Source organism: Suricata suricatta, chromosome 10 (genome assembly GCF_006229205.1).
Source record: "Suricata suricatta isolate VVHF042 chromosome 10, meerkat_22Aug2017_6uvM2_HiC, whole genome shotgun sequence".
NCBI lineage: Eukaryota > Metazoa > Chordata > Mammalia > Carnivora > Herpestidae > Suricata > Suricata suricatta.
This window is the reverse complement of record NC_043709.1, coordinates 83,281,015-83,308,491: the sequence shown is the minus strand read 5'-3', so window position 1 is coordinate 83,308,491 and position 27,477 is coordinate 83,281,015. Positions and strand designations below refer to the sequence as shown.

The 27,477-nt window shown below is 34.5% G+C and overlaps 1 protein-coding gene across 1 annotated transcript in view; it reads left to right on the top strand.

Moving 5' to 3' along the window:
- Positions 1–27,477, top strand: part of ETNK1 (ethanolamine kinase 1) — a 65,714-nt gene that overhangs the window by 29,632 nt on the left and 8,605 nt on the right. The window contains exons 3-6 of the mRNA XM_029953787.1: positions 3,182–3,322; positions 6,008–6,150; positions 15,573–15,656; positions 17,473–17,633. Coding sequence (XP_029809647.1) covers positions 3,182–3,322; positions 6,008–6,150; positions 15,573–15,656; positions 17,473–17,633 — 529 coding nt within the window. The remainder of the gene's footprint in view (positions 1–3,181; positions 3,323–6,007; positions 6,151–15,572; positions 15,657–17,472; positions 17,634–27,477) is intronic.

Genomic DNA, 27,477 nt, shown 5'->3' with positions numbered 1-27,477 from the left:
GACCCGAGCCGAAGTTGGATGCTCAACCGACTGAGCCACCCAGGTGCCCCAGTTGATTAAAGTTTTATGTAAATTTTTTCTGGTCATCATTCCATGTTAGATTTGAAGGAGAACTTCAAGGTTATGTAGTAGGCCAATAATTTTGTTTTTCTTATCAGGAAAATGAGACTCAGAAATGAAATGATTTGCTTATTTAAGTTCAGACTGAAAATGACAATGGCAGAGTCAGAATGAAAATCCAACTAATTCAATGTAGTGTTGTGGTGGAGGGTATCTATAGTGAAAAAGGCTTGGCTATTGCACCATATAATCCTTTTTAAAATCCTGGCTCAGCCCCAGTTACCTTTCTGTCAGAAAATTGAAGGCACTCAAAATTAGTAGGTGCTTTTCTTCTAGTAGCTCTTCATGATTAACAGATTACTTATACATAAGAGCCCCTTGGGTAACATTTTATTTTTGAAGTATTTACCATAGAATTGTCACTTCAGTCACTCTCAGCTGAATAATTTATAATTGGACAATTTCTGAGATTACATTTTGTATTTTGTAAATTAGGGTTTCATACAAACTCTGGGGTAAAACTATAAAACAACATTATTCACTTATTTAAAAAAATCACAGCAAATAAAATTTGTTCATGTTAAGTACCTGTTCTACTATGTGATTCTTCTCCTGAATCACTGGTCTCATTTGTTGTGTAAACATTTCTAGAATGTTATGTTTGGTTGACATAGATTGCCCCTTGAGTTTATGTAACATGGATTATACCTTGCTTCAAGCCTTTTGGTCCCAGCTTCCCTCTTTAAAGTTTTAAAACCAGTTCTTATGGGCTTTTAAAACATATGTGTCACATATACACGTGCTTGTGTAAGTATATATGTATGCATGTATGTGCATATGTGTGTATACACACACACACACTCTCTCTCTCTCTCTCTCTCTCCCCCTCCCTCCCCTTTGGTTTGATTTTTTATCATCTGACTTTTTCATCAAGTTTCTAGGTGCTTAAAGTACCATATATTCATTTGGGCCTAGCTTTCTCTATCTCTTTCTATATATAAGAGATTGGCTAAAACTAGATTTTTTTGTATGTATATTCATATAGACATGAATATATATATATAGATAGATAGATAGATAGATATAGATATAAATATATATATATAGTCTGGGATAAGGTCAGTCAAGCAATACTTATTCAATTTATAGAAAGCAATGTTTCCTAATTTGAGATGTATGAAGCAAGGCACACATGTTTTGTGTAATAGGTCTAATTTGTGTAATATTTTGGTAATATATTAGGACTTATGATAATTGGAAAATTCAAACTGACTTAAAGAAGAGGAATTTATTATTGCATACAGCTGAGAATACTGAGTTCAAGCATGGGTGGATCCAGGGACACTTAACATTGTCATTAGGGGAGGGAGTATCACGTTAACTTTTATTCTGTGTTAGCTTTATATTCTTACAAATTTTCCTTAAGAGTGGCAGTAATAGGGGCCCCTGGCTGGCTTGGTCAGTGGAGCATGTGATTCTTGATCTTGGGGTTGTATGATCAGGCCCCACGTTGGATATAGAGATTGCTTAAAAATAAAACTTTAAAAAAAGGATGGCAATTATTATCAGCAGTTGCAGGCTTATCTGATCCGTTTAGCAATGGTGGGAGGAAGGGCAGGGAGCAGAGGGATTCTTTTTCTAATAGTTACAACCAGTCAGAAGCATCAGTGAAAAGTCCTGGTCAGATGTTTTTGGCTTAATTTGGATAATATGCTCATAACCAATCATCATGAAACAAATATGGAAGGATGGAATGTTCTGGTAATTCTATGTCATATCTTAACTCCTAAAATTAGTGGTATAGATGTAATACAGGGAGTTAGGATTGAGGTCAGCTCTGTATGAACCACATGAACTAAAAGTGAAGGGAATGGAGGTTTCTTCAAAAGAAATCAGAGCTCTTTTATTATTAGAAACTAGGTGCATAAGAATATTCACTGCATTATAAAAATATAACAAAACTGTATTTAATCCCAGTACTGCAATGCGAGATTCTATGTGCGCCTTAATGGAGCAGTTTTCAAACATTTTTGCATATTAAAGTCCTATGGGAAACTTTTAAATACCTGGATGCCCTGGCTATATTCCAAACCAGTTAAATCAGAATTTTACGGGTAGTACCTAGCTAGGTATGTATGTATGTGTGTATGTATTTAAGTTTCTGAAGTTTGATTGCAGTATAGAGCCAAGCTGCAGAATTGGAACATTATATCAGTGTTTCTCAAACTTTATAGTGGATTGGGATCACCTGGAGATCTTGTTTAAAATGAGAGTGCAGGGGGGCACTTGTGGGGAGAAGCACTGGGTATTATATGGGAACCAATTTGACAGTAAACTATTAAAAATAAAATAAAATAAAATGAGAGTGCAGGGGCCCACCCTTAGAGATTGTGATTCAGTAGTTCTGAGGTGAGGCATCAGACATTCTAGATGGCACTATGTTGTAGGTCCTAGAACTTGTACTTTAAAGGACATTAGATGTGAGCATCTTCAAAATGAGACAGTTTTAAGTTCTTACTATTAAGTCATTACTTAATATTAAGTTATTTTCATACCTGCTAGTCTATATAGGCTGTTTGGTAACTTAATTTCTGTTTCGTATGCCTATTCATATATTAGCGTTTGCTGTTCTAGGTTCTACAGATAAGAGATAGCATGGATACAAGTGTACACAGCTTCAGATTATTTTGTTGAATTGAGAAGATTGATTCCAACCTCGAAAGACCTTTTTTTAAAAGTTTATTTTAACAGTGCAATTTAAATGTATCTCGGATTAGTGTCTGAGACTTGAAATCATTTATAATTGGTTATTGTTCTGCTCATCCTAACCATTGTTTATGTAATCAGAATAGACCACTTACTTCCAGACACTCAATCCCTTTTGGATAAACTTATTCACTATATCAGTTGTAGGTGTTTTTTTTCCTACTGATTCTTTAATCATTTGATTGCCTCTCCTTCTGAGAGTTGACTTGACAAATTAATTTTGACTCTTATATAAGGTAAAGATGAAATCATGTTCTAAAATAAATGCACACTAGTTATTTTAATTTACCCATGGGTAGACTTGAACCCTACGATACTTAACATTTTCTTTTTATGCTGTTTTGTTTTAAAACAGGCTTATAGCACGTCAGCTTGCTAAAATCCACGCTATCCATGCACACAATGGCTGGATTCCCAAATCCAATCTATGGCTAAAGATGGGAAAATATTTCTCTCTGATTCCCACAGGATTTGCAGATGAAGATCTTAATAAAAGGTAAAATTACTTTTGCATTTGAAATGGTTTTACCTTGTTTTGTTTTGCATAAATAGGGTTTTAGAGGTAGTTTACAAGGCTTCTGTGTATAAAATCTAGCTTGGTTGCTCTCTTAGTATTTGATTAAATGAGCATTGCTTCATTTGGCTCTCAGATGGCACTGTAGGAAGCATAACTGCCTTTCTCCCCCAACCAGCTCAAAAACAAAACAAAAAAGACACCCTACACAAGCCTGGGAAGTGGGTAGTAGGTGGAGATGACCAGCCAAGAAACAAGTGGAAGTAAGCATAGTGTAATGATTGCCATCACTGGGTAGTTTTTTGCATAGAAGGAGTTGGCCATGGAGCCCTTTTTTAAAGAATTCTTTTTCTTAGGAGCTGTTTTAAATAGGTTGAGAAATTTACATTAGTATTATTGGATTGTGAAAAAGTTTAGATTGTCATAGTTTACTGAGAATTTAAGCCCCAGGTAATGAGGTTGAAAATTCAAGTACTGGAGTCTTTTTGTTGTTGTTGTTTGGTGAGAGAGTGAGTTTGAGCAGGGGAAGAGGTTTTAGGGAGTGGGAGAGAAAATCCCAAGCAGGCTCCAAGCCTCAGTGCAGATCCTGATGTGGGTCTTAATCTCACAACTATGAGATCATGATCTGAGCTGAAATCAAGAGTCGGATGCTTAACTGACAGGGCCACCCAAGGTACCCCTTAATTACTGGAGTCTCACTTGGCTTTTGTAAAACTGACCTCCTAGGTTCAAAAAGTAAGGTACTTCATTATATTTTCTATAAAAATATTTCTAAATTAGTATTTGGAATCTAAATTATGTGAATATACTTTTATACAGTGTGATTAATACTAGTATAAAGATTAGGAATTTTATTTTCACTTTTATATCTATTCAGGAATTTTTCATTTTAAGAACAATAGAGGCAGGCAGGACCTATAGATTTTTCTTCCTTTCTGCTTGCTTTTTATAATTCACTAGGGAAAAATAGCTCTATTCTGTTGAGTTGGATTATTTCACAGATTAGTTGGATTCACTCAATATGTGTGTTTTTATTTGCAGATAGTTTGTCAGACTTTGATATTAATAGAGATGGTATATACCCTTTTACCTGGGATAGGCAAACATCTGTAAAGGTGTCCAGTATGCTAGATATTCAGTAAGTGACAGCAAAAAACCCCCACAAAATCCTCTTCTGAAATAACTATTTTATTGAAAAAAGTATGGGAATGTCACTTAAAAATAACAAAGTAGATGGCAGTGAGGAATGTAAGATTTTCTTGACTTTTTAAGATAATGGAGAGTTCGGAGGCAGCATAGTATTTTGTAGAATAAGAGCACAAGATTCTGGAGCCCAGATTGCCTAGGATGAAGCCTTAATTCTGCCAGTTAACAGTTCTGCTCTGTAACTTTGGGCAAGTTACTTGTTCCTCACTGTAAAATGAAATAATAAGGGTAGAATATTTACCATTTAAAGTTTTTATGAGGATTGAGTACATATATAAAATATAAAATATATATATAAAATACATACAACAGGGTGCAAAAGCATCCTGCCCTAATAGATGATACACATCTACAACATTAAAAACAAAGTATTAAAAGTATGTTTCATATTTTTTTGGTTCCTTTTTGTTTGTATATGATTGTAATTATAACATCAGTCCTTTGAGTGTTAATTATTTCTGTTCAACTCTATATGTTTTACATAGTTTCTTGAACAATTACACCATCTTCCCAAGAGCATATAAGGATTACTTTTGGAAGCTGTATGTAGAGAGGAGTGCAGTAGTGGGAAAATACAGGGAGCAACCATTTGAATAGGCAAATTTATTAAAGTTGAATTAATTGCTAGAGAGTCGTCATTATAAACTGGAAAAGTAAGAGTAGTTTGAGAAAGAATGAAGAAAACTTGGCTTAAAGTGTTAAGGAAAGAGTGTAAACTAACAGCAATTTTTGTAAGCCAGATGGTGAGGAGTTAGTGTAGCATTCTATTTTTGTCAAATGAATATAAATAGTACAAAAGAGTGAATGTAGGATTCAGAAGCCATAATCTGTAATCCTGCTTGCCATCCTATCTACCATATTTCCCAGTCTCACTAATCTGAGACAGTTTCTATAATGGATAATGGGAGTATTCTATGAAACGATTATCACAGTAATACCTGATGATTATCATATAATTTGTTTGGTTTATCAATAGTAGATCATGTCTGTTGACTTTGATAGGTAAAGTTAGCATTCAGTCTTCCAAACTTGAAATAGATGTTTTAGTTCTTCAATAAACTGTGTTTATAACTTTAAATAATGTACTTAAACCTCTTTATTGAACGCTTTGTATCTTGGTGATACATGTAAAACAATTATAGTTAGATCTTAGTAAATGTTAGCTATTAAGTGTATGTATATATATTACTTTTCCTCCCCCAATTTTATAGTAATTGATTGTTTTACCTTTCTATTCTGCATTTTAACTTGCTTAGGTTTATTTTTTTATTCATATTAGGTTCATTGTAAAGATTTTCCTTTATTCTAACATTTAGAATAATTGGCTTATTTTAATTCAGGAAATATGTGCAATTGAATGGAAAAAATTTACTGAAAATAGATTTTAATTTTTAATTAAGCTTGAAAAAAGTCATTAATATAAACAGGATGTAATTCCTTTTTTTCCCTTTAACTTTAAAGGTTCTTAAGTGATATTCCAAGCTCTCAGATTCTTCAGGAAGAAATGACTTGGATGAAGGAGATTCTTTCCAACTTGGGATCACCTGTTGTGCTTTGCCATAATGACCTATTGTGTAAGAATATAATCTACAATGAGAAACAAGGTAGGTATCTGACTTTAGCAGTAAGTAAAATTGATTACTTTGATGTTCTTAATGATCCTTTGATCTTTGTATCAATAAATAAACTTAATTCAGGTGTAAGGATTAAAAACATTCATGAAGTCTTTAAAGATTTTCTTTTAGGTTAAAAAGTCATGGTAACTCTTCTAAAGTAGGAACATATTCTCTATTTGTATAAAATATGTTTCTTAGAAAGCTTGTGGTTCTGGTTAAGAGTTAAATGAAAAATTATAAAATGATTTGTTTATAAAGTTAACTGTAAAACCTATTTGGTAATTCATGGTTTGAAAATGTACCTGCTTGTAATGGGAGTTATTGAAAAGCCAACTGACATTGCACTGCTTTTAATAAACATATAATTTTCTCAGTGTTGGGCAGGACAACAGTATTAGAAACAAATTTGTCTCCAGGTTTTTTGTTATCTCTTTATTCTGACTTGTTAGATATTTTGATGCTAGGGGGGAGAGCTACAGATGGAGGAAATGTTATTTCTACTTGCTGAAATTTGTATCTACTAAAGTAGTAATCAAGAAGCTTTGGTAAATAGTTTTACCATTTTTTGAGGAATAGACAGTGATACTTCTTGGTGAAATGTTTTTCTGTGATTGTTCAAATCTTGTTGTATTCAAATTCTCTGTTTCCATATTTAAGAAACTCTTGGTTGTATTATATTATTGGATAAAGTGGTTTGAGGTTTGGTTGCTAAATTATAGATTTCCCTGCAGAAATAAATTGAAATTAAAAAACATAATTTGGGCTGAAGGTTTAGTATTAATCCAGAAAGTCTGAAACTCTGATGCTTACATTTTAAAGGAAATCAGTTTTGAGAATAGTCATTATAGTTGGAAGATTATTTTTACTTAAACATGTTTTTTTATGAAGATGCTAACACCAAAGAATTTTGATTATATGGTCATAATTTTATTAAATTGCTAATTATGACCAAGTCACGACTGTTCTAATGCAAAGGTTATTAGTATTTGTAACTGCCTTTAACTTGAAGAAAATCAACCAAAGAGCACTGTCAAGGATGGTAGACTGAAGTGCATATTTTCATCGCTTCTCGGCCTTTAGGCTAAGATCAGTTGTGAAGTGCATATTTTCAAAAACATGTTTGAGTATCTTTTTAAATTATATTTTAATCTGGATTAGACATTCTATTTTTAAAAAAATACATTGAGCTAACATTTTTTTTTAATGTCTTGAAGTCTTGGTGTAGAAACATTTAAAAAAAAAAACTTTAGGTGTACCCTAAAACATGAAGTGTACTTGACAGTGTCCTTTATTATTTATTGTCCATTTATTACATATAATTGTCATGTATATACTGCATTATTATTAGTAACCAAATCTCAATGCCATTTGTGAGACAAGAGTACTAGCTTTACATTAAAGCGATGTATTAGCTTTTAAGTTCAGTACAAGACCAAATAACACATTATTTTATATAATGGAATTTCAAGTGAGGGACTTCATCTTACTTTTGAAGTGGACACTCAGCTTTATTTTTAACTGCAAGTTGATCAAAGAGAAATCTGTTATTTCCTTTGGAATATAGTTTTAACTTTTCATATTTTTATTTTATAAGTTTCTTTTGCATATTCATTTCACAGAGCAATCTTGTTTATAAAACTAAAATATAAGGGACCAAAAAAATCAGATTACTTTGTCTTAGGTATTTAAAAAAATGCATTTTTACTTTTTTATCTAATCAGTTGCCTATCTAAACTATTAATCAGTAATATGAAAAGTTCTCATATTTTCAAACAAAATCTTAATGCTTCAGTTTGACTCTTATGTTGTCATTTGTTTATTTTACCAAGAGTTAACCTAAGTCATATTTTTGTGCCTAATTTTTCTTCCCTATGCCGAAAGAATGAATTTCACAGTTCAACAAATGTAATTATTTTGATCTATTTTTCCTCTCTTCAGAAAGTCTGTTGTGTACCATTTTTTCTTCTTGTCTTTGTGGTTATATTTTGTGTGTTAGTTATAGATATGTTCTGTTATTTTTCCTTACCAGTGGTTTTAACAGTGTCTGTTAGGAAGGGAGTTTGGACTTTAATGGCATCCATTAAAAAAAGAGTCATTTGCTATGTGATTAGTTGATACATAGCGTTAGGCAAATATGGTTGGAATGTTGTTCAGGTAGAATCTAAAGCTCATGAAAGTATGGCATGAGGTTTGTTCTGTGTATTATTATCTTAACTGTTTAAAATTAGGAGCTAATGGTTTTGAAGTAATATAACTGTATGACATATTTACCTTTAATTATAAGAAGGAGATACCTACCATACCTCATGCTTAAAAAATTGTAAATTTTTTACATTTGGTAAATGTAATAAGCAAAAAATTAAACTAGCATTAGTTTTTACAGCTGTAGTCTTAAGGAGGGTAATTAAAATTAGAAATAGGGACTGCAAGAGTTCTTTATCTTAACTGGTTAATTTGTTATAGTATCTAAAAGCCAAAGTGTGAAGTGTCTTTCTTTCTTTCTTTTTTTTTTTTTTTATAATGCTTTTTATTTGTTTTTGAGAGACAAAGAGAGACAGTGCAAGCAGGGGAGGGTCAGAGAGAGAGGGAGACAGAATCTGAAGCAGGCTCCAGGCTCTGAGCTAGCTGTCAGCACAGAGCCCGATGCCGGGCTTGAACACACGAACCGTGAGATCATGACCTGAGCCGAATCCGGCCGCTTAACCAACTGAGCCACCCAGGTGCTCCTATTTCTTGATATTAAAATAATTTGTATATAGTATAAGTGATTAAGCTGCATATCCTATCACAGGTGTGTTTAATTTGTTATCACTTTTTAAGTCATTCATGTGATTTGAGCTCAGGACTATAGTATTTTGTACCCACCTACTAATATGAATATGTAAACATAATAAGACGAAAGCCAAGGGACTGGCTTTGACATTATCAAGCTTAGTATCTCTTTCTAGTATGTTTCAGACCCTTCATTTCTCAGAAGTGCAGATTTTAGTTATTAGACTTCATGAATTTATATTGGATCATCTTGAAGTTTTCACATGTATTTTTCAACCATAATAACTTAGATTTTGTATATTGTCACTGGATTAAAAATTTCTAAGTAATTTTTTTTTTAAGTTTATTTCTTTTTGGTGGGGGGTGCAGAGAGAGAGAATCTCACGCAGGCTCTATGCTGTAATACAGAGCCCAACGTGGCTGTGAGATAATGACCTGAGCCCAAATCAAGAGTCGGACACTTAACTGACTGAGCCACCCAGGCACCCCTAAGTAACTCTTAAAAGCCGATGTATTAAAGCTTAGTTACAACTAAAAAGTTGTAAAGGGTGTAGATGTTGGAACCAAGCATGCTTAGATTCACACCCCTGCTCAGTCACAAATAGAAGAAGTTGGTGGTATTAGACACATCATTTTTTCTCTGTCTTTTTAATTATATTGTTAGGTAATTTCTGTACCCAAACCAGGGCTTGAATTTACAGTCTTAAGATCTAGAGTTCCATGCTCTACTGAATTAGCTAAGTGCCCCCATTTTATCTCTTTATGAAGTGTTCATATTTGAACTTTTTGCACCAGAGTCACCCAGGGTCCTTGGGGAAAATTGAGTGTTTCTGGGTACCATCTAAGACTAACTGAACAAGAATTTCTGTAGATGGGCTTAAGAATCTGCATGTTAAATGGGTTTCCAGGCAGTGTTTATATTTCTGATAGCTTAGAAATGTAATTTGCTTTATTTCTAACTTGGAGGGACTATCTACTTCAGATGGTTCCCGGCAGGATTTTAGATCATGTAGGTACCAAGCAGTTCATAGCTCTTGCTATTATAATAGGGGTTGGCAAACTTTTTCTGTAAGGTGTGGATGGTACATTTTAGGCTTTGTGTACCGGATAGTCTCTCTTCTTTGCAGTGATTCAGTTCTGTGTTGTAGCACAAACGAGAGACACAGATAATACATCAGTAAATGCACGTGTGACTATGTTCCAGTAAAACTATTTACAAAACCAGACAGTGGGTTGGATTTGCCTCAGCATACCTATTTTGCCAACCCCTTTATTATGTTTATAGGATGCTTTTTACAAAATGTATTTGATTCTGAAAAAGAGTGATTACTGTAAGCTAGTGGTTGACTGTGTCTTATAGATAGGGGAATTATGGTGAGATGACAATTTACTTTGTCTTTAAGTGCAGCTTACAGATTTTATCTTAACTGTAATCTGAATGAGTGAAGTTTAAAAATGTATATATGTTTGTGTGTGTATGTATACATTAAGTACATATTTATATACACACACAGGATTATGAGCACTCTGCAGTTCATAGGCTTTTTGCACCTGTGAATGTTACAGGAGATAGTAGGAATCACAGGAAGAAAAACTGCCTCTACTTGTTCTCACCATGTCAGTTGACAGGACTCATGGGAGAAGAGTGAGCTTCCTTTCTGAAGTTGATGGTAACTATCAAGATTTTCGAAATGTTAGGCAGTGCCAGGAATTAGGTGTTTGGTAAACAGCGGCCCATTCCTTGCCTTCAGTGAAATGACATCTTAAAAAGGTAAGGAAAGAATATTTAATGATAATGATGATAAAATTTATTACATGATAAGAAATCTCAGTAGGAGTGGTTCTTGTTCCAGCACTGTTAAGACTTACAGTTGTCTTTTATATTGATCATTAATTTAAAAAAGAATTTATATGAAGTAGAACAAGTTGTAATATTGCTTATTGACTGACTTCAATTCTAATATTTTAATTTCAGCTAACTCCTTAACTGCTGATATTTTAGGAGTAATTGCTAAAGCTTTTCAGTATATTTTCTCATGTCTTGGTGCTCTGTTTATTGGTGGCTGTTTCATTTCTTTTCTTCTCCCCCATTTCTTCAGAAAAGCTTATTAAAGATCTAATCTAGAACTTTAAATTTCAGTAATGGCAATCATTGATTATTTCTCTATGAAATATAAGAAGCTGATTTACAGCTACTTAAAGAAATACAAATGAGTGGAAGAAAAAGGAATCTTTTCCTGGGAGTTATAGTGTAAACTAGGTTATTAGAGTTTTAACACAGTGTAAATAGAAAATGGATGAGGCACCATTCTGTCACTTGATTGGCTCTAAATCTTAGCCAGTGTATTATTTTTCATGAAAGATACTGTGGTTTGATTGTTTCATGGACATTTTAATGACATAGAGTTTTGTTCTTCGTGGTTTTATTTTAAAATATAAGTACATACAAATTTATTTTTGTATTTGGTAACTTGTATTTTCCAGGGTGGAGTTTTTAATGAAGGATAGTCTTAAACTTGTTTTAACTTGTATTCCGGATTACTGTTTAGCATAAAACAAAATATTCTTAAATCAGGAAAAAGCTTAAATGCACTGTAAAAGCCTGAACTATTAAGGAAGAGCTGCCTAAAATAATTACTAGATAAGTGTGTTTTTCTTTACTCATCCATTCATTCCCACTGTATATTCAATCATATACTTGGTTAAGAATGTCAGAAATGCCATACTTTGTTCGTTCTTAGTGTTTCATGCTTATTCCTCTACCCTACCCGCCATTTAAACGTATGTTATCATTGTGTCTCAGCATTCTCTGCCAAACCTTTGTTTATAAGCATTTGAATACTTACTGCGTGCTAGAGATTGCTCTTTGGATTGCGTGATGAAAGATGAAAGGGACCTATTGTCCTTACAGGAAGCCATATGCCATGTAGTGGAGGAGTCAGATCATGAAACATATTTACATTCAGAATGATGAGCGCCATGGTGAAGGTGTACACAGGTACTACTGGACACCAGAGTGAGGGATGAATGGAAGCTTCTCAGAGCAGAATATTCCCTTTTTCTGTAAAAGAGAAAACACATTTTGCCCACAGTAGTATAATCATTGTTATTTTTTCTCTTTGTTCTCTTTTGCCTTACCTAATAGACGGCAGAGAAGTAGAGTGAGTTGAAAAGATTTTCAGGATCTCATATTGGTCATTTTGCTTTCTATTTTTATCTCTCTTTAACAACAAATAAAGGACTCCAAACAAATGTAACATGCGAATTATATAGCCTTAGTTAATGAACTAAATCTTTTGGTTTTAAAGTGCTTTAAAAATAGGCTGTTTACAGCCATACTGAGAGTTGAACAGTTAAAAGTCAGTAATGTATGGATTTTATTACTGTGAAGCCAGACAAGAAGTAGTCATAAAAAGAAACATAGTTTTTGAAAATCCAGGTTATACTTTTATTCATTAATCTTATGTTTTACCTATTATGTGCAGTGTGCCTTATTATATATCAAGATAAATGACACATGGTCTTAGCCCATAAAGCAGTGCTTTAGTTTTTTAGAGGTCAGGGATCCCTTTAAGAATCAGGAAAGTTGAGATTGCCCTCAGAAAATGAACATACACATAAGATTTTGTAAAAACTTCTAAGGGAGTAGTCTCATTTTTTTCCCCCCACTCTTGAAACTCCAATTAAAAATTCATGTCTTTGAGAATTAACAAGATAGTTATGCCCTCTGAACTATTAATTATTAATACTGATGTGAATGTTCCTCTAAATAATTGGACATTTTAGAAATCCGAAGTTAAATTTATATAAGAAAAAAGTTAAGTATTTTTTCTGTTGTTAGCAAAGCATTTTCTAGTAATTTGATTTTTCTGGCACCCAAAATAAGTGAAGTAGGACTCTAATTTTATTTTGTTGCAGAATATTAAATTTAAGGTTGAGTTCCACTTTGTTTGCAGTAGTTTGAAAAAAGAATAGTTAATGCAGATTTTTAAAAATTTTTTTTTCCTTTTAAGCTTTGTGTGTTGTAAAATGTGAGTTTGCCAAATTTTCTTCATCTGCTACAGATTAGGTATGCCATTGTTGCTGCCATGTGGCGGCGCACCCGTGCTTCTTAAACGCACTGACTGGAGGTTTATCGCATCACTTGTTCACATGCACGGAGCCTGGTAACAGCCTCATCTGTATCTTGTTAGCTTCATTTTCTTATTTTTTAAATTTCATTATTTATAAACTCAACATTGCATTTAAAAATAAAGGCTAGTTTTAATGAATTAATGCTACTACAAAAAGTCATTGCTAAAATGTTCATACTGAAACAGATTTTAACTTTTGTTAAAATGATCTATGTTTTATTTAAATTGTATTTATAAGCAGGGATTTTCACCTGCCATTTTAACTATATTTGCCAAATTCTAAATATAATTATGAAAAATTGAAATTGAAGCTTTTGTTTATGTGGCAAAAGTAAGCTTCAGGACTGGGCTGTGTATTTTTATTGGCATATAAGAGTTAATATGAGCTCTACAAGAATTTGTGTTTAAAGAGTTAAAGTAATCAACAGCTGCAATTAAAAAAAAACTGTATAAAACTGGTTGGTTGCCTCATTTGTGCAACTTGTTGAATCTTCTTGAATCCTGATTTCTTAAAGGCTGGCTAGATAGGTATATCTAAAATCATTGGGTTTAGTCTCTTCATCTTTTGACAGTTTTATATAGAGAATTCATCTTAATCTTTTCAAACTATCCCTTTTTTTTCTCCTAAAAGTAATGTTTAATGTAAAAATTTTAAATACAGGGAAAAAAGGTCACTTGTCCATCACCTCTAATGAAACAAGTTGAAACATACTGTTTTGGTTCATTTCCATTCATCTTTTTTTCTCGTATGCATTCTTTGTTCTTTCTCTCTCTCCAGGCATAAATTAATTATTTGGATCACTGTGTTTACTATTTTCTATCTTTTTTTTCATGTAACATTTGTAATTCTCCTGGTCATCAAATAATTTTTGAAAATGAAATTTTTTTCATGGCTTTAGAGTATTTTAATGTGATAGTGGAATTCACCCTCTTATTGCCAGCATTACCCAGAACAGACTTTTAAAATTTGTTCTCACTTCCCATTCTGCAGTTTTAGTAAAGTGATTTGTCTAACTTTAAGATTATTTGAATTTAAGACTATAATACTTCTGGCGGTTCAAAGCAGTGATTCATTGTAGTCACCATCATTTTAGAACCTTATATTTATTTCATCAATATGCATGTAGATTTTGATTAAACTGGGCTTTGATATTCTGATGATGCTCACTTAATTTACTTTAGACCTGACTAGTATTTATACAAGTTTAGAATTAATATATTAATGCTATTACATTATAAGTTTTTTTTGCTTTTATGTAAAATATGCCATTTGCCATGATATTTTTGTGTCATGTGATTCTTTTTCTGAGTTGAATATGATCAACATATGCCCCTAAATTAAACATATATATCTGTATCAAGACATTATAGTTCAAAGCTCTTTTATTTGGGAAATGCCTGTGTGTGTGGACCAGGAGTTTGTTTTGTTACTTCAGTTTGGTGTTTAAAATACAGTGTAACTAAGGCATAAGCTATGAATTTTCTCAATATAAGCCTTTTAGAGACTTTTAGAAACTATTCTTACAGCCATCTCTGTGCGTGTTTCCATTATAACTGTAATGGCCCTGTAAGCCTTTGAGTTTGTGATGCCTGGTGTTGACAGTGACTCATTTTGATTTTTTTAATGTCTCTCTCTTTAAAACTTTTTCTCATCTCTTTTTTAAAAAGATTTGTATTTTTGAGACAAACCCTTTATTATACTTAGTACTCAGAAATGAATGGTTTGTAAGCAGGAGTATGTCACCTGGACAGGCAGACTTTTTGCTTTTTATCTTTGGAGAAATGTAATGAAATACACATATATGTTTAGCATTAATTTAGAATAGGAATTTAGCTTATATAAAAATTTCTCAAATTAAAAAAGTTCACAAGCAGCTATGCCTGTGTTCTTTTTAAAAGATAAAACAACCACCTTAATGCTGCAGATATTCTGTTAGAAATCTTAAGTTATGTAGCCTTCCAAGAAACTATGAGTTTATAGCAACTAATTTCTTAGATTAGGAATATCATTAAGTTGATCAAACAGTATAGCAGAACTGAAGGGGTTTACAGAATTTAAAACTGTTAAAGTTTATATTTGATTTGTATATGTAAAGTAGCATATCAGCCCACTTTTGGAGTATCATAATTTGTTAAAACTGCACAGGTTATTAACAATTTCCAAGATAGTATTTATTTTTAATTAAATTTGAATTTTTAAGTATCCAATGCCCCCTTGTGGTGAAAGACATATTTTGCTTTTGTTTGAATTTGGAGAATTATTGTTTTGACTTTTCTTTAACATAGTGAATGTTAATGTTCACAAGCTGTTGACAGTATGTGATTTGAATTTTGTAAAGCTCATTGCCATAAAATTCACAGCCTTACCCTGTATTGTCTCAGAAGTGCATGTAACCAAGCACATACAATGAGACAAAATTTTGGAAGCTATTTAATTACAAATAGCATAGGGATTTTCTAATCTTGTATATGATTTCTTATGTCTTTTTTTTGTGTCTCACATAGGTGATGTACAGTTCATTGATTATGAATATTCTGGATACAACTACCTGGCATATGATATTGGAAATCATTTCAATGAATTTGCAGGTAAAATCCAGGGCTTAACTAATGGAGCGACATATTTAACTTTGAACTGATACTTAAAAAGGTTTTTTAAAAAATATTTATTTATTTATTTTGAGAGGGGTGGGTAGGGACAGAGAGAGGGGAGAGAGAGAGAATCCCAAGCAGACTCCACTGTCTGCTGTCACTTAGGTTATATTCCCAGTTTATACATGGAGAAAGTAACTTACCAAGATCACAGTAAAATACAGAGAACTAAGATTTGCATTAAAAAAAATCCTTTAAAAAGCCTTTGTTGTTTCCCTTTTATACTTGACCTTTTGGAATGTTGGGTAACTAAGAAGCTAAATAATTTTATTTTGTCTTTGGCTATGAATAATTGAAAAGCTTGCCATTTTACCCCTGAAAATTAATCTTTTATCACTGTCACATATGAAAGTTTTAGGATTTCGTATGTTAAAAGAAATTTAAAAATAATTTTATGACTATATTTAGAAATATGAAATGCTCTAAAACTAAAAATTAGGAAATTCTCCTGGCTGATTTATACCTAGTATGAGCTTCTCTTTGCTCCATTTGTATTTGTTTACATTCATGCATTCTTATATTTTCATAAACTTAGAAAATTGGGAAGAAGTTGGAGGGGGGTTTTAATTTACGTGTTTTCAGTTATTTCCCTGTACCAGACTTTTCATACACATCCTATATTCCCATACATGTGCTGTACATATTTGAAGGGAAAGCAGCTGTGCATATAATGAGATAGCACCATATCCATGTTAGTATAATGGATGGTCACTGCTGTGGATATAAAAGAGGAAGCTTCTGTGATCCTAATAGGATTCCATGTAGGAAAAAAAAATCGAGCTGAAGCTTGCAAGTTAGGTAGAAGTTGAGATGTGCCAGTAGAAGAGGAAGGAAAGCACTAGAAGAAGGAGGAAGAAGCTTAAAGGCAAGTGTACCTGTTTGTAGGATATAAAACTCCTGAAGGAACATATAGGAGTTATATAGAGAAGTAAAGTTGGGGCCATCCCATGAAGAACACTGAGTAGACAAAATAGTATGAACTTTATTTTCTAGGTTACTGGTTTTTTTTTTTTAGGTTTATTTAAAAAATAATTTATTTAATGTTTGTTTATTTTTGAGAGACAGAGCACAGGCAGGGGAGGAGCAGAGAGACAGGGAGACACAGAATCTAAAGCAGGCTCCAGGCTCTGAGCTGTCAGTACAGAGCTCGATGTGGAACTCAAACAAATGAACCACAAGATCATAACCTGAGCCAAAGTCAGATGCTTAACTGACTGAGCCACCCAGGTGCCCCTAGGTTACTATTTTTGAAACTGCACGTCTTAAAACCAAGTTTGCCAGGTGATTATTTTAAAACAAGGAATGGAAAAGAAAAGAAATAGAAAACATTAGATAGGGTAAATACTGTTTTGTGGAACTTAATACCAGGAGAATGTATAAAGTTTCAATATAAAATGTATTTCTTACCCCGTGAGTAAAGGTCAAAAATGTTTTTAGAGTGGGAGTCCTAGGAAATGCTCTAAATATTAATGTGCAGAAGAGTGTCGTGAGGTGCTTATTAAAATGAAGGATCGGGGTTCCTGATGTAGGTGGTTCAAGCTTCACTCTTGGAGGAGAAATTGAAGCAATGAGAATTGATACGATCATGAAATGGGTCATGCAATAGGATTTAAGTTTCAGTATATTAGATTTTTTGGATTATTTTAATAGCCGCTATTAACATCTAGTTTTTTTAGGGTTACTTTAGGAATTATTCAAGTATATAGAAGATAGCATGTTTTTAAACTCTTAAGTATTCCTTTTTTCCATTCAGGTGTCAGTGATGTAGACTATAGTCTCTATCCAGACAGACAACTACAGGGCCAGTGGCTGCGTTCTTACCTTGAAGCCTACAAAGAATATAAAGGCTTTGGGACTGAAGTTACTGAAAAGGAGGTGGAAATACTCTTCATTCAGGTCAATCAGTTTGCACTGGTAAGTTTAAATATGAACAATGACAGATTCTTAATATAATTTAAAAAGCTTTTTTATAAAAAAATGTTTATTTTCTAGAGGTTTAGGGAGCAGGGGAAGGACAGAGAGAGAGCACTGACAGCAGTTAGCCTGAGATAGGGCTCACACTGACAGACCGTAAGATGACCTGGGCCAAAGTCGGACGCTCAACCAACTGAGCCACCCACATACCCCTAAAAAGCTTTATAACCGTCATCATCTTTTTTGTATTTTTGTTCAAAATTGGGACAAAACATGAATTTTTATAACTCCCCTATTATAATATTTTTGAGGACAAATTTTGTTTTATTCATTATTATATCCTTAACCTCTAAAATAACAGTGGTACCAACTGGTAAGCCACCCAGGGTAAGTGCTCAGTAATTATGTAATGAATGGATTCTAGCTAGAGTGTGGATAAATTGTGAAGCAGTTTTTTAGATTATATCTATTGTCTTTATGTTACAGAAAACATATAATCAAGGACAGATTTATAGGAAATGAAGTTTTCCATAGCACTTTATTAAAAAAATTTTTTTTTTGTTTATTTTTGAGAGACAGAGAGACGGAGCACGAATGGGGAAGGGGCAGAGAGAGAGGGAAACACAGAATCTGAAGCAGGCTCCAGGTTCTGAGCTGTCAACACAGAGCCCAACACGGGCTTGAATTCACAAACTGTGAGATCATGACCTAAGCTGGTTGGACACTTAACCGACTGAGCCACCCAGGTGCCCCTGCCCAGTACACTTAATCATCATATCTTACTGCTAAGATGATAAAAGATTGGAAGAAGGAGTAGAATTATGTTTTCATAACTTACCTGGTATTTTGTCTTGGTCTTCTTTTGATGAGCAGTTATTTCCAGCTTCTTTGATGCTTTATTATTATTTTTAACATCTATTTCTCTATACTTAAGTGCATTTACTTTTTTAAAAATAAATTATTTTTGAGAATGATGTGATGACTTAGAATGAGCCTTCAGCTAAGATGTTACACAATTAAATTGAATACTAGGGTGAAGATATTTTAACCACTACTTTTTAGTTTTAATACAGTTTGGTACAATTGATATAGAGAATATTTGCTATGTTGTCTTTACAAATAGACCTTGTATAGGGGGCACCTGGGTAGCTCAGTCGGTTGGGTGTCTGACTTCAGCTCAGGTCCTGATCTCACAGTTTGTGAATTTGAGCCTTGCATTGGGCTCTGCTGACAGCTTGGAGCCTGGAGCTTGCTTCGGATTGTGTGTTTCCTTTTCTCTCTGCACCTACCCCCATTCATCATGCTCTGTCTCTGTCTCTCAAAAACAAATAAATGCAAAAAAATTTTTTTTAAATCCAACTACACCCTGTTGATGGCTTATGGGTATAGTTTTTCCATTGTTTTAAGAGCAGCATTTTCCCAGAGCCATTCAGAATACATCTCAAATAAGAGGGTGTGCTGAAACTTGACTCATCTTCTGTTCTGGTATCTATTTTCAGTGAACTGTTGGCTAAATTAATGGCCTGCTCTCCAACTGGTCCTAGGATGTCTGCTGTTTCTACTTATTTTATTTAAGCATGATCTTGAAGTACAGAATGTAGGGTTTTCTTTTCCATGAGGTTACTTAATAAACTTCAGAATTACCTAAATATTTCTGTTTAGCCATAACGTGAAGACTATTATTGTTGCTATAATTTATGTTTTTTTCATGCATGTATTTACAGAATTTATTCCCAAGGCATTGAGTTTATTAGTTTCCACAGAAAGTCCACATAGCTTATTAATTAGTTAGACAAAAGCACTATATACTATTAGAGAGCTATCTTGGGTCTCTTTGTAAACTTTTGATGATAAAAATTTAACAACTTTGGATACTATGGTTGTATATATACACAGTATTGGAAAATAATTACTTTTGGTTTGATTATCAAGTTGTTTATAATATGCATTAACCAGATATCTAGTACTTACTACTCTAGGTCATATAGATTGGAGGCTTAAAAGAAGAATAAAACAATGCATTACTTCAAAGTACTTATAATTTGGAAGGGCAAATACTAGTGTACAAAATACTTTCTAGATAACATTTAACAGCCATCCCTATTTAAAATTCATAGCAAATTAGAATTGGAGGGAAACTTACTTAACCTGATAAAACAAACAACCTTATTTTATTCAATTGTTTAAAGTTTATGCATTTTGAGAGAGCATGCAAATGAGGAAGGGGCAGGGGAGAGGGAGAGAGAGAGAATCCTGTGTAGGCTCTGCACTGTCAGTGTGGAGCCCAATGCGGGGCTCAGACTCAAAAACTGTGCCATCATAACCTGAGCTGAAGTCAGATGCTTAACTCAGTCACACAGGGACCCCAATTTAACCCGAATAAGAAAAAAAAAAAAGAATATGTGAAATGTACAGCACACATACTCGTGCAATGTCATATATTCAGTAGAAGGTCTTATAGAAAAAGAATAAGGATGGTTGTTGAGGGGCACGTGGGTGGCTCGGTTGGTTAAGTGTTTTACTTTTGATTTCAGCTCAGCTCATGATCGATCTCATGGTTCGAGCCACATATCGGGCTCTGCGCTGTCAGATTTTCTTTTTCCCTCTCTTTCCCTCTGCCCCTACCCTGCTCATGTACATGTGCCCTCTCTCTTAAAATAAATACAAACTTAAAAAAAAGGATTGTTGATGAGACATAAAACTTCAGTACCTTTTTAATAATATTTCTTATTTAGCATGTCCTCAATTTACATAATAGTTTTCATATAAACATTACACAGTTTATTATGCTCTGAAAGTATTTCCAGTTTCTGGTTTTTCCTAGTTAAGAAACCACTGAGAACCAGTTATGAAGCCAATTTTGGTTTGAATTTCTTTTCTTATTTAAATTGTGCTGCAGTCCTCTGTTAAGTGCTGTTCTTGACAACTCTCTTCAGAGGCGGGTTATTTTTCTTGCATCAGGGCCTCTCTTGCTATCTTTAGAATAGAAAGAATATAGCAGAATTTAGATCAAAGCTCACATTTGGCTTCACAGCCCCTCTTACTTGAGATTATGATCTATATGTCTTTCTGTTTTTAAAGAATCATTTAATCATTTTATTTTTTAATGTTTGTTTAGTCTGTGTGCACGTGCGGGGGAAGGGTAGAGAATCCCAAGCAGCTTCCTGCTGTCGGTGCAGAGCCCAATGTAAGCCGATCCCATGAAACATGAGATCATGACCTGGTCTGAAATCAGGAGTCTGACACTTAACTGAGCAACCCAGATGTCCTTATATGCCTTTCTTTTTCGAGATTTTTTTGGTAGTTTTTTTCTTGTTTTAAGCTAGCCAGTTTACGTAATTCTCTTACCAACTCTTAATTTTGTCCCACAATCATTAAATAAATGTCTGTCGCAATCTCAAAGTGTTGGAATGAATAATTGGGAAGGTAGGGGGAGATAAAAGCAAACCCTCTGTCTTTTTTCTTTATTATCTTTCATGTACTGAGACCTCTGCAATCGGTCTTCTGTCCTCACTATTTAGAAAATATAATAATAAAATGATTTATGTCAGGGCTACCAATATGACATAATTACCGAGTCCAGTTTGAACTTTCAGTCTTTATCTTACTTGTTCTGCCCAAATCGTTTGACAGTATTTACCATTTAGAATTTTTCTCTTTATTAACTTTTGTGATAACCATTCTTCCTTGGTTCTCTTTTCCATTTTCCTACTCCGTCTCCTTCCCTGGCTCCTTCTATTCTTCCTCTTCTCCCAGTCCTCTTACAATACTGGTGTTCCCTATTGTCCTGATTTTGGGCTCATCTGGCTTCCATTCATTAAATGATTTAGTCCCATTAATTTTTTTTTTTTAATGTTTACTTTTGAAAGAGCCAGAGCATAAGCAGTGGAGGAGCAAAGAGAGAGGGAGACACAGAATCCGAAGCACGCTCTAGTCTCTGAGCTGTCGACACAGAACCCAATTGGGGCCTGAACTCACAGACCACGAGATCATGACCTAAGCCAAAGTCAAACTCTTAACCAACTGAGCCACCCGGGCACCCCTAGTCCCATAACTTTTATTGTACTTTCTGTTAATGATCCCAAATCGAATTTTTTTCTTCTGTTGATCCCCAGATCAGTATCTGTCTCTATCCAGAATCCCATTAGTAATTGACCACCCTTATGTCCAAACTTGAATTCATTTCATGCATCCTATCCTCTTTTCCATTATTTATTCTTTGTTCTGTCTTAAGTTAACTGTCATCCATTTAGTTGATGTATTTTGAAACCAGGAAAGAAGGAATTATTCTTTTAAGTCATGTGTTCCTAAAATTCTCTCAATTCCAGCCATATCTCCTTAATTGTATTACCTTTGATTCAGCCTTTAATTTCTCGCCTATGTTAACCTTGACTGGTCTTGTTGCCTCCGAGTTTCTTCTGTCTGTATTTCATCCTGTACATTAAAAAAGTTATCTTTCTAATAACTAGATCTAATTCATGATTTTAATTGTGTCACTTCCATTCTTTATGGTTCCCTGTGACCTACAGAGTGAATCCAAATGATAGCATTCTTCAGATTCTGTCTTCTTTCCCACCTCCACTTCTGGTCTAGCAGAGTTCTCAATATACTCCATGTTTAAAGCCTATATGCTTTTGTAGAAGTTATTTCTTCCTATCTAGAATGCCCTTTTCCCTGTATCCGGTGGCAAATTATTTTTGTTCCTTATAGAGACGTATTAAATTCTGTTTCCTCCTCTGAGACTCTTCTTCCTTGAGGACTTGTCATGAAGACAGCATATACTAAGTAAAGAGGTTCGAGTAAGATTAGGATATAGGTGTTTTTTAATGAATGACTGTTAAATGTTTATTGCTGAGGGCGTGAGCAGACTTGTAAATATTAAAAGACTTCATATGTTACTGAATGTTTACTGTAATTAATATTGAGTGAGATTGTAAACAAAAGTATGCATTTGTATTATAAAGTCAATTAGCATACATATGGGTTTTTAATTTTTAGGCACATTGTTTGCAGATTTTGGATTATTATGAAGTAAAAGGTTAGACTTTTTAGGTTTTTTTCAAAAAACAGTTTGAGGAGTCATTCTAGTTACTTGTTTATCTTAATAAAGCCTTGAATTGTTCTTTGCAACAGAGATGGGTAGCTGTTCTATGTAAAATGAATTCATAATAGCTGTACTTCTGGTTTTGTGGAGGGAGACTTTATTAACTATAAGGGAAGGGAATATAAGGAATTAAACAATTATAGTAAACACAAGGAAGGAGAGAAGTATAGAGAAAAACAAAGAAGGCTTAATATATCAAGTCACCTACTTACAATGTTCAGCCTTCTTGCTGGAGGAGCCGTCTGGTAAATAGCCCAGTTGGAGTCCTGATTGAGGGTCCTCCCCTCAAGTGAGACTTCAAACTAGCTATTCCTGCCAGAGCAGGCTGTATACTGCCCTTGTGTGATTTATGGTTAGTCATTAAGTTTGCCTAAGTGCAGTCCCAAGCTGCACTTTTTTTTCTGTTTCTCTTATTGTATCTCACAAAGATAGGAGCCTGGGCTCCTGCGTATTCCTCTTCTCTCCCTGATCCATTCCAGGGGGCCAGCCTGGTTTGGCTCAAGGAGAAAGGTGAGGCTCATTAATCCCTCTTGTCAGGAGCAGAGGGTCAGTTCTGATCCTGAGGCCAAATAAAGAATAAGCCACCTAAGCCCCCCATGATTGTGTTTGTGTGACACAATCAGAAATGCATAAATGCCTGTTATTTACTACTGTCCTGATAAGAATGACCCTTTCTGGAGCATGTCTTTACTTCAAGGACCTTGAACTATGTAATCATTAAAGAAAAGATGTAACCATCCATGGTATATAAGACACTGACTATCTTAGTAAAGTGTGGTTATTACCACCAAAAAAAAAGAAAAGAAATGCATAAAGGTCACACAAAGAACTTCTATACAAAACAGTAGCCTAGAAATTAAAATGCCCTTTGATAGACTTACATATCTATAACTTCCAAATCTGAAAGAAATAATACGTAAATCATACAGAATATTACATTATTTTATTTGAACTTAAATATTTTCTTTGATATTTTGGGGGAATACAAATGATGAATGGACTATTTCCTGCATTTCCTTTTCATCCATTTAAAAGTCTAATGTTTGGGGCCCTGGGTGGCTCAGTCGGTTAAGTGTCTGACTTTGGCTCAGGTCATGATCTCACGGTTTGTGGGTTTTGAGCCCTGCGTCAGGCTGTGTGCTGACAGCTAGCTCAGAGCCTGGAGTCTGCTTCAGATTCTGTGTCTCCCTCTCTCTGCCCCTCCCCTACTCATGCTCTGTTTCTCTCTCAATAATAAATAAACATAAAAGCCTAATGTTGTATATAAAAATTTCATTTTTCACTCTGTAAAAGGCGTTGTTTGCCCAAAAATGGGATTTTTGTGAAGATTGTGTACAGTGTGTCTTTTCTACTCACAGAACTGGCCTGATAGGAAGAGATTACAGATGATTTTTATATCACTTAAAATATGCCTAGGGGATTTAAACTGTGGTTCTCAAACTTTTTTTTATCTCAGGATTTTCTTTTTACACATCAAGATTTTTTTAAATGTTTTTAATTTCATTTTTTAAGAGAGAGAGAGCGAGCAAGCACAAGCGGGGGAGGAGCAGAGAGAGGGAGCGATGCAGGGTCCAGGCTCCTAGCTGTTAGCACAGAGCCTGATAGAGGAATTGAACTCACAAACCATGAGATCATGACCTAAGCTGAAATCAAGAGTTAGATACTTAACCGACTGAGCCACACAGGCGCCCCAAGATTTTTTTTTTTAATGTTTATTTTGAGAGAGAGCATGAGCAGGGGAGGGGCAGAGAGAGAGGGAGAAAGAGAATCCCACGCAGGCTTCATGCTCAGGCTGCAGCCAGACATGGGGCTTGATCTCACAACCCAGAGATCATGCCCTGAACCCAAATCAAGAGTTGGACACTCAACTGACTGAGCCACCCAGATGTCCCTCAAGATTTTTTTGAAGACCTCTGTGAGCTTTTGTTTATTTCAGTTAATTATCAATATTTGTCATATCAAAAGTTAAATTCAAAATGTTAAGTAGAAAATAATAAACTTGTTAACATAAACAGCATTTTGAATGGAAAATATTTCCCAACAACAACAAAAAAAGCAACTTAGAAGAATGACCTTATTTTACACTTTTGCAAATCCTCATAATGTCTGGCTTAATAAAAGTTAGATTCTTGTATGTACTTTTGCATTTCATGTGTTGCAGTATATTGGTTTGGTTAAAGTATACAAAGAAAGTTCTGTGTCATACACATGTTTTTGGAAGAAATGAGTACTTTGCCTTTTTCAGATAATTGTGGATTTTCTCTTTGATAACTCACCAAAATTCAACAGGTGGTCATTTCTTAAAGGTTAGTTGCAATGTGCAGTCAGAAAACATCAATTAATTTTTCATACTCTTACTATATTATAATCCATTGATTCACTTTGCACTTTGAATCACTCTTTTAGCAGTGCATGATTTTGTGATTTTTAACACCATTCAGTATTATTTGGAAAATAATTCACTGAGTTGTATAGATCTTACAGATGTTAATCACATCTCATTATATGATATAAAAATATCACATTTGCTGATATCACAATCAGTCTCATCAGAAAAGTTTTAAATACTGTATTGAGAGGCTGGTAGGCTCACAGAGTCAAATAAAAATTTTCCAAAATTCTAATTTTAGGTTGAATACTTGAAAACTATCATTGGCAACAAATACTGTCAATTATTTTCATTGAAATGACAAGTGTTCGTTTTTGTATCTGAGAAATATCTGCCAAAATGCCCAAGTCTAATAACTGGTTCGAATGTCAGTTGTTCTTTCAAGTAAAAATGATGTTCCATTAAAAATGTGCAAGTTCAGCTCACCACTCAGTCATAAATGTTTTTCCTTGAAACAACCTTCCTCTTTTGAGTAGATAGCAGACTTCTTTATGTCTACCTTCCCTGCACCATCTCACAGAATATTAGAACAACGTGTACTCAAGGGTAGAGACTTAGAGTAAAATTAGTAATTTCAGTGGCTTCATAAAGGACATTTTTCACGCAGACAAGACTAGTCTTTTACTATGTGTGATGATGATGTGAGTGTGTGTGTTTGGCATATTGTAAAGTACCAGTAGTTTGACCCACCATTGCTTCTAAATTGTCACTGCAGAGGTTAACATATTCAAGAAGCAAGTGACGTATTAATAGTATTATAAGAAATAATTTTGAGTCTGAGCAAGAGCAACCTTCCCTGGGTTGATAACCACTGTTTTAGACTTTAAAAAAAAGAAGGAAGGTGCATCTCACTTCATAATTCATTTCTGAATACCTGAGATTTCCTCAGGTAGAAAGATTATTTTTGGGTTTTTTGTTTGTTTTATTTAAAAACATTTTTTTAATGTTTCGTTTTATTTTTGATACAGAGAGAGACAGAGCATGAGAGGGGGAGGGGCAGAGAGAGAAGGAGACACAGAACCAGAAGCAGGCTCCAGGCTCTGAGCTAGCTGTCAGCACAGCCGGACCCGGGGCTCAAAACCCACGAATGTGAGATCTGACCTGAGCCAAAGTCAGACGCTTAACCGACTGAGCCACCCAGGCGCCCCTGTTTATTTTATTTTAATTTAATTTAATTTTTTAATGTTTGTTTATTTTTGAGAGAGAGCGAGAGCAAGCAAGCATGAGTGGGGAAGAGAGGGAGAGAGACACAGAATCTGAAACAGGGTCTAGGCAATGAACTGTCAAGTCAGCACAGAGATGGATGCAGGGCTCTAATCCACTAACTGTCAGATCATGACCTGAGCTGAAGTCGGACACTTAACCAAATGAGCCACTTAGGCACCCCAGAGGACCATTTTTGAAAGTTTTTATGATTTTTATCATTCTAATTTTATGTAATGATAGTAATTAACCTTTTTATTGCATGTTTGTTATATACTGGCTCCGATGTGTGGTTTTTTCACATCACTAAGTAGTTCTCCAATTCTTAGCAGTGTCCTAAGATTTATAAGTGTTAGATTCCCCAAGTTAAGGGTTCATTCTCACAACACTGCACCCCACTGTTTCCCCTTTCAGATGCCAATTGCAAGTTTTGTTACCTGTGCTTCATACCCACTGGCTATAAATAGGAGGTTTCCAAAATTTCCTCTTTGGGTGCTGTTAATTTGCTAGAGTAGCACATAGAACTCAGAGAAGCATTTACCTATGTTTACCAGTTTATAATAAAGGATACAGAAGAACAATCAGATGAAGAGGTATGTAGGGCAAGGTCCAGAAGGGTCTTGAGCACAGGAACTTCTGTTCTCTAGGAGGTTAGGGTATACCACCCTCCAGCCTGTGGATGTGTTCTGGCTCACCAGGCCTGGAAGCTCTAGGAGGCCTCTCCTTTTGGATTATATGGAGACTTCGTTACATAGGCATGATTGATTAAAACATTGGGCATTGAAAACTGAACTCTCTCTCCCCTTTCCCCTCCCTGGAGGTTGTGAGATGAGAGATGGCCTGAAAGTCCATCCCTCGACTCACCTGGTTAGTTCACCTAGCAACCAGCCCTCATTTTGAGGTGCTTTCCAAAACTCAGCTCATTAACATAAAGTCAGGTGTGATTAAAAGGGACTTGGGGCAACTGGGTGGCTCATTCAGGTAAGTGTCCATCTTTGGCTCAGGTCATGATCTCATGGTTCATGGTTTTGAGCCCCGTGTTGAGTTCTGTGCTGACAGCTCAGAGCCTGGAGACTGTTTCAGATTCTGCGTCTCCCTCTCTCTCTGCCCCTCCCTTGTTTGCACTGTCTCTCTCTGTCTCAAAAGTA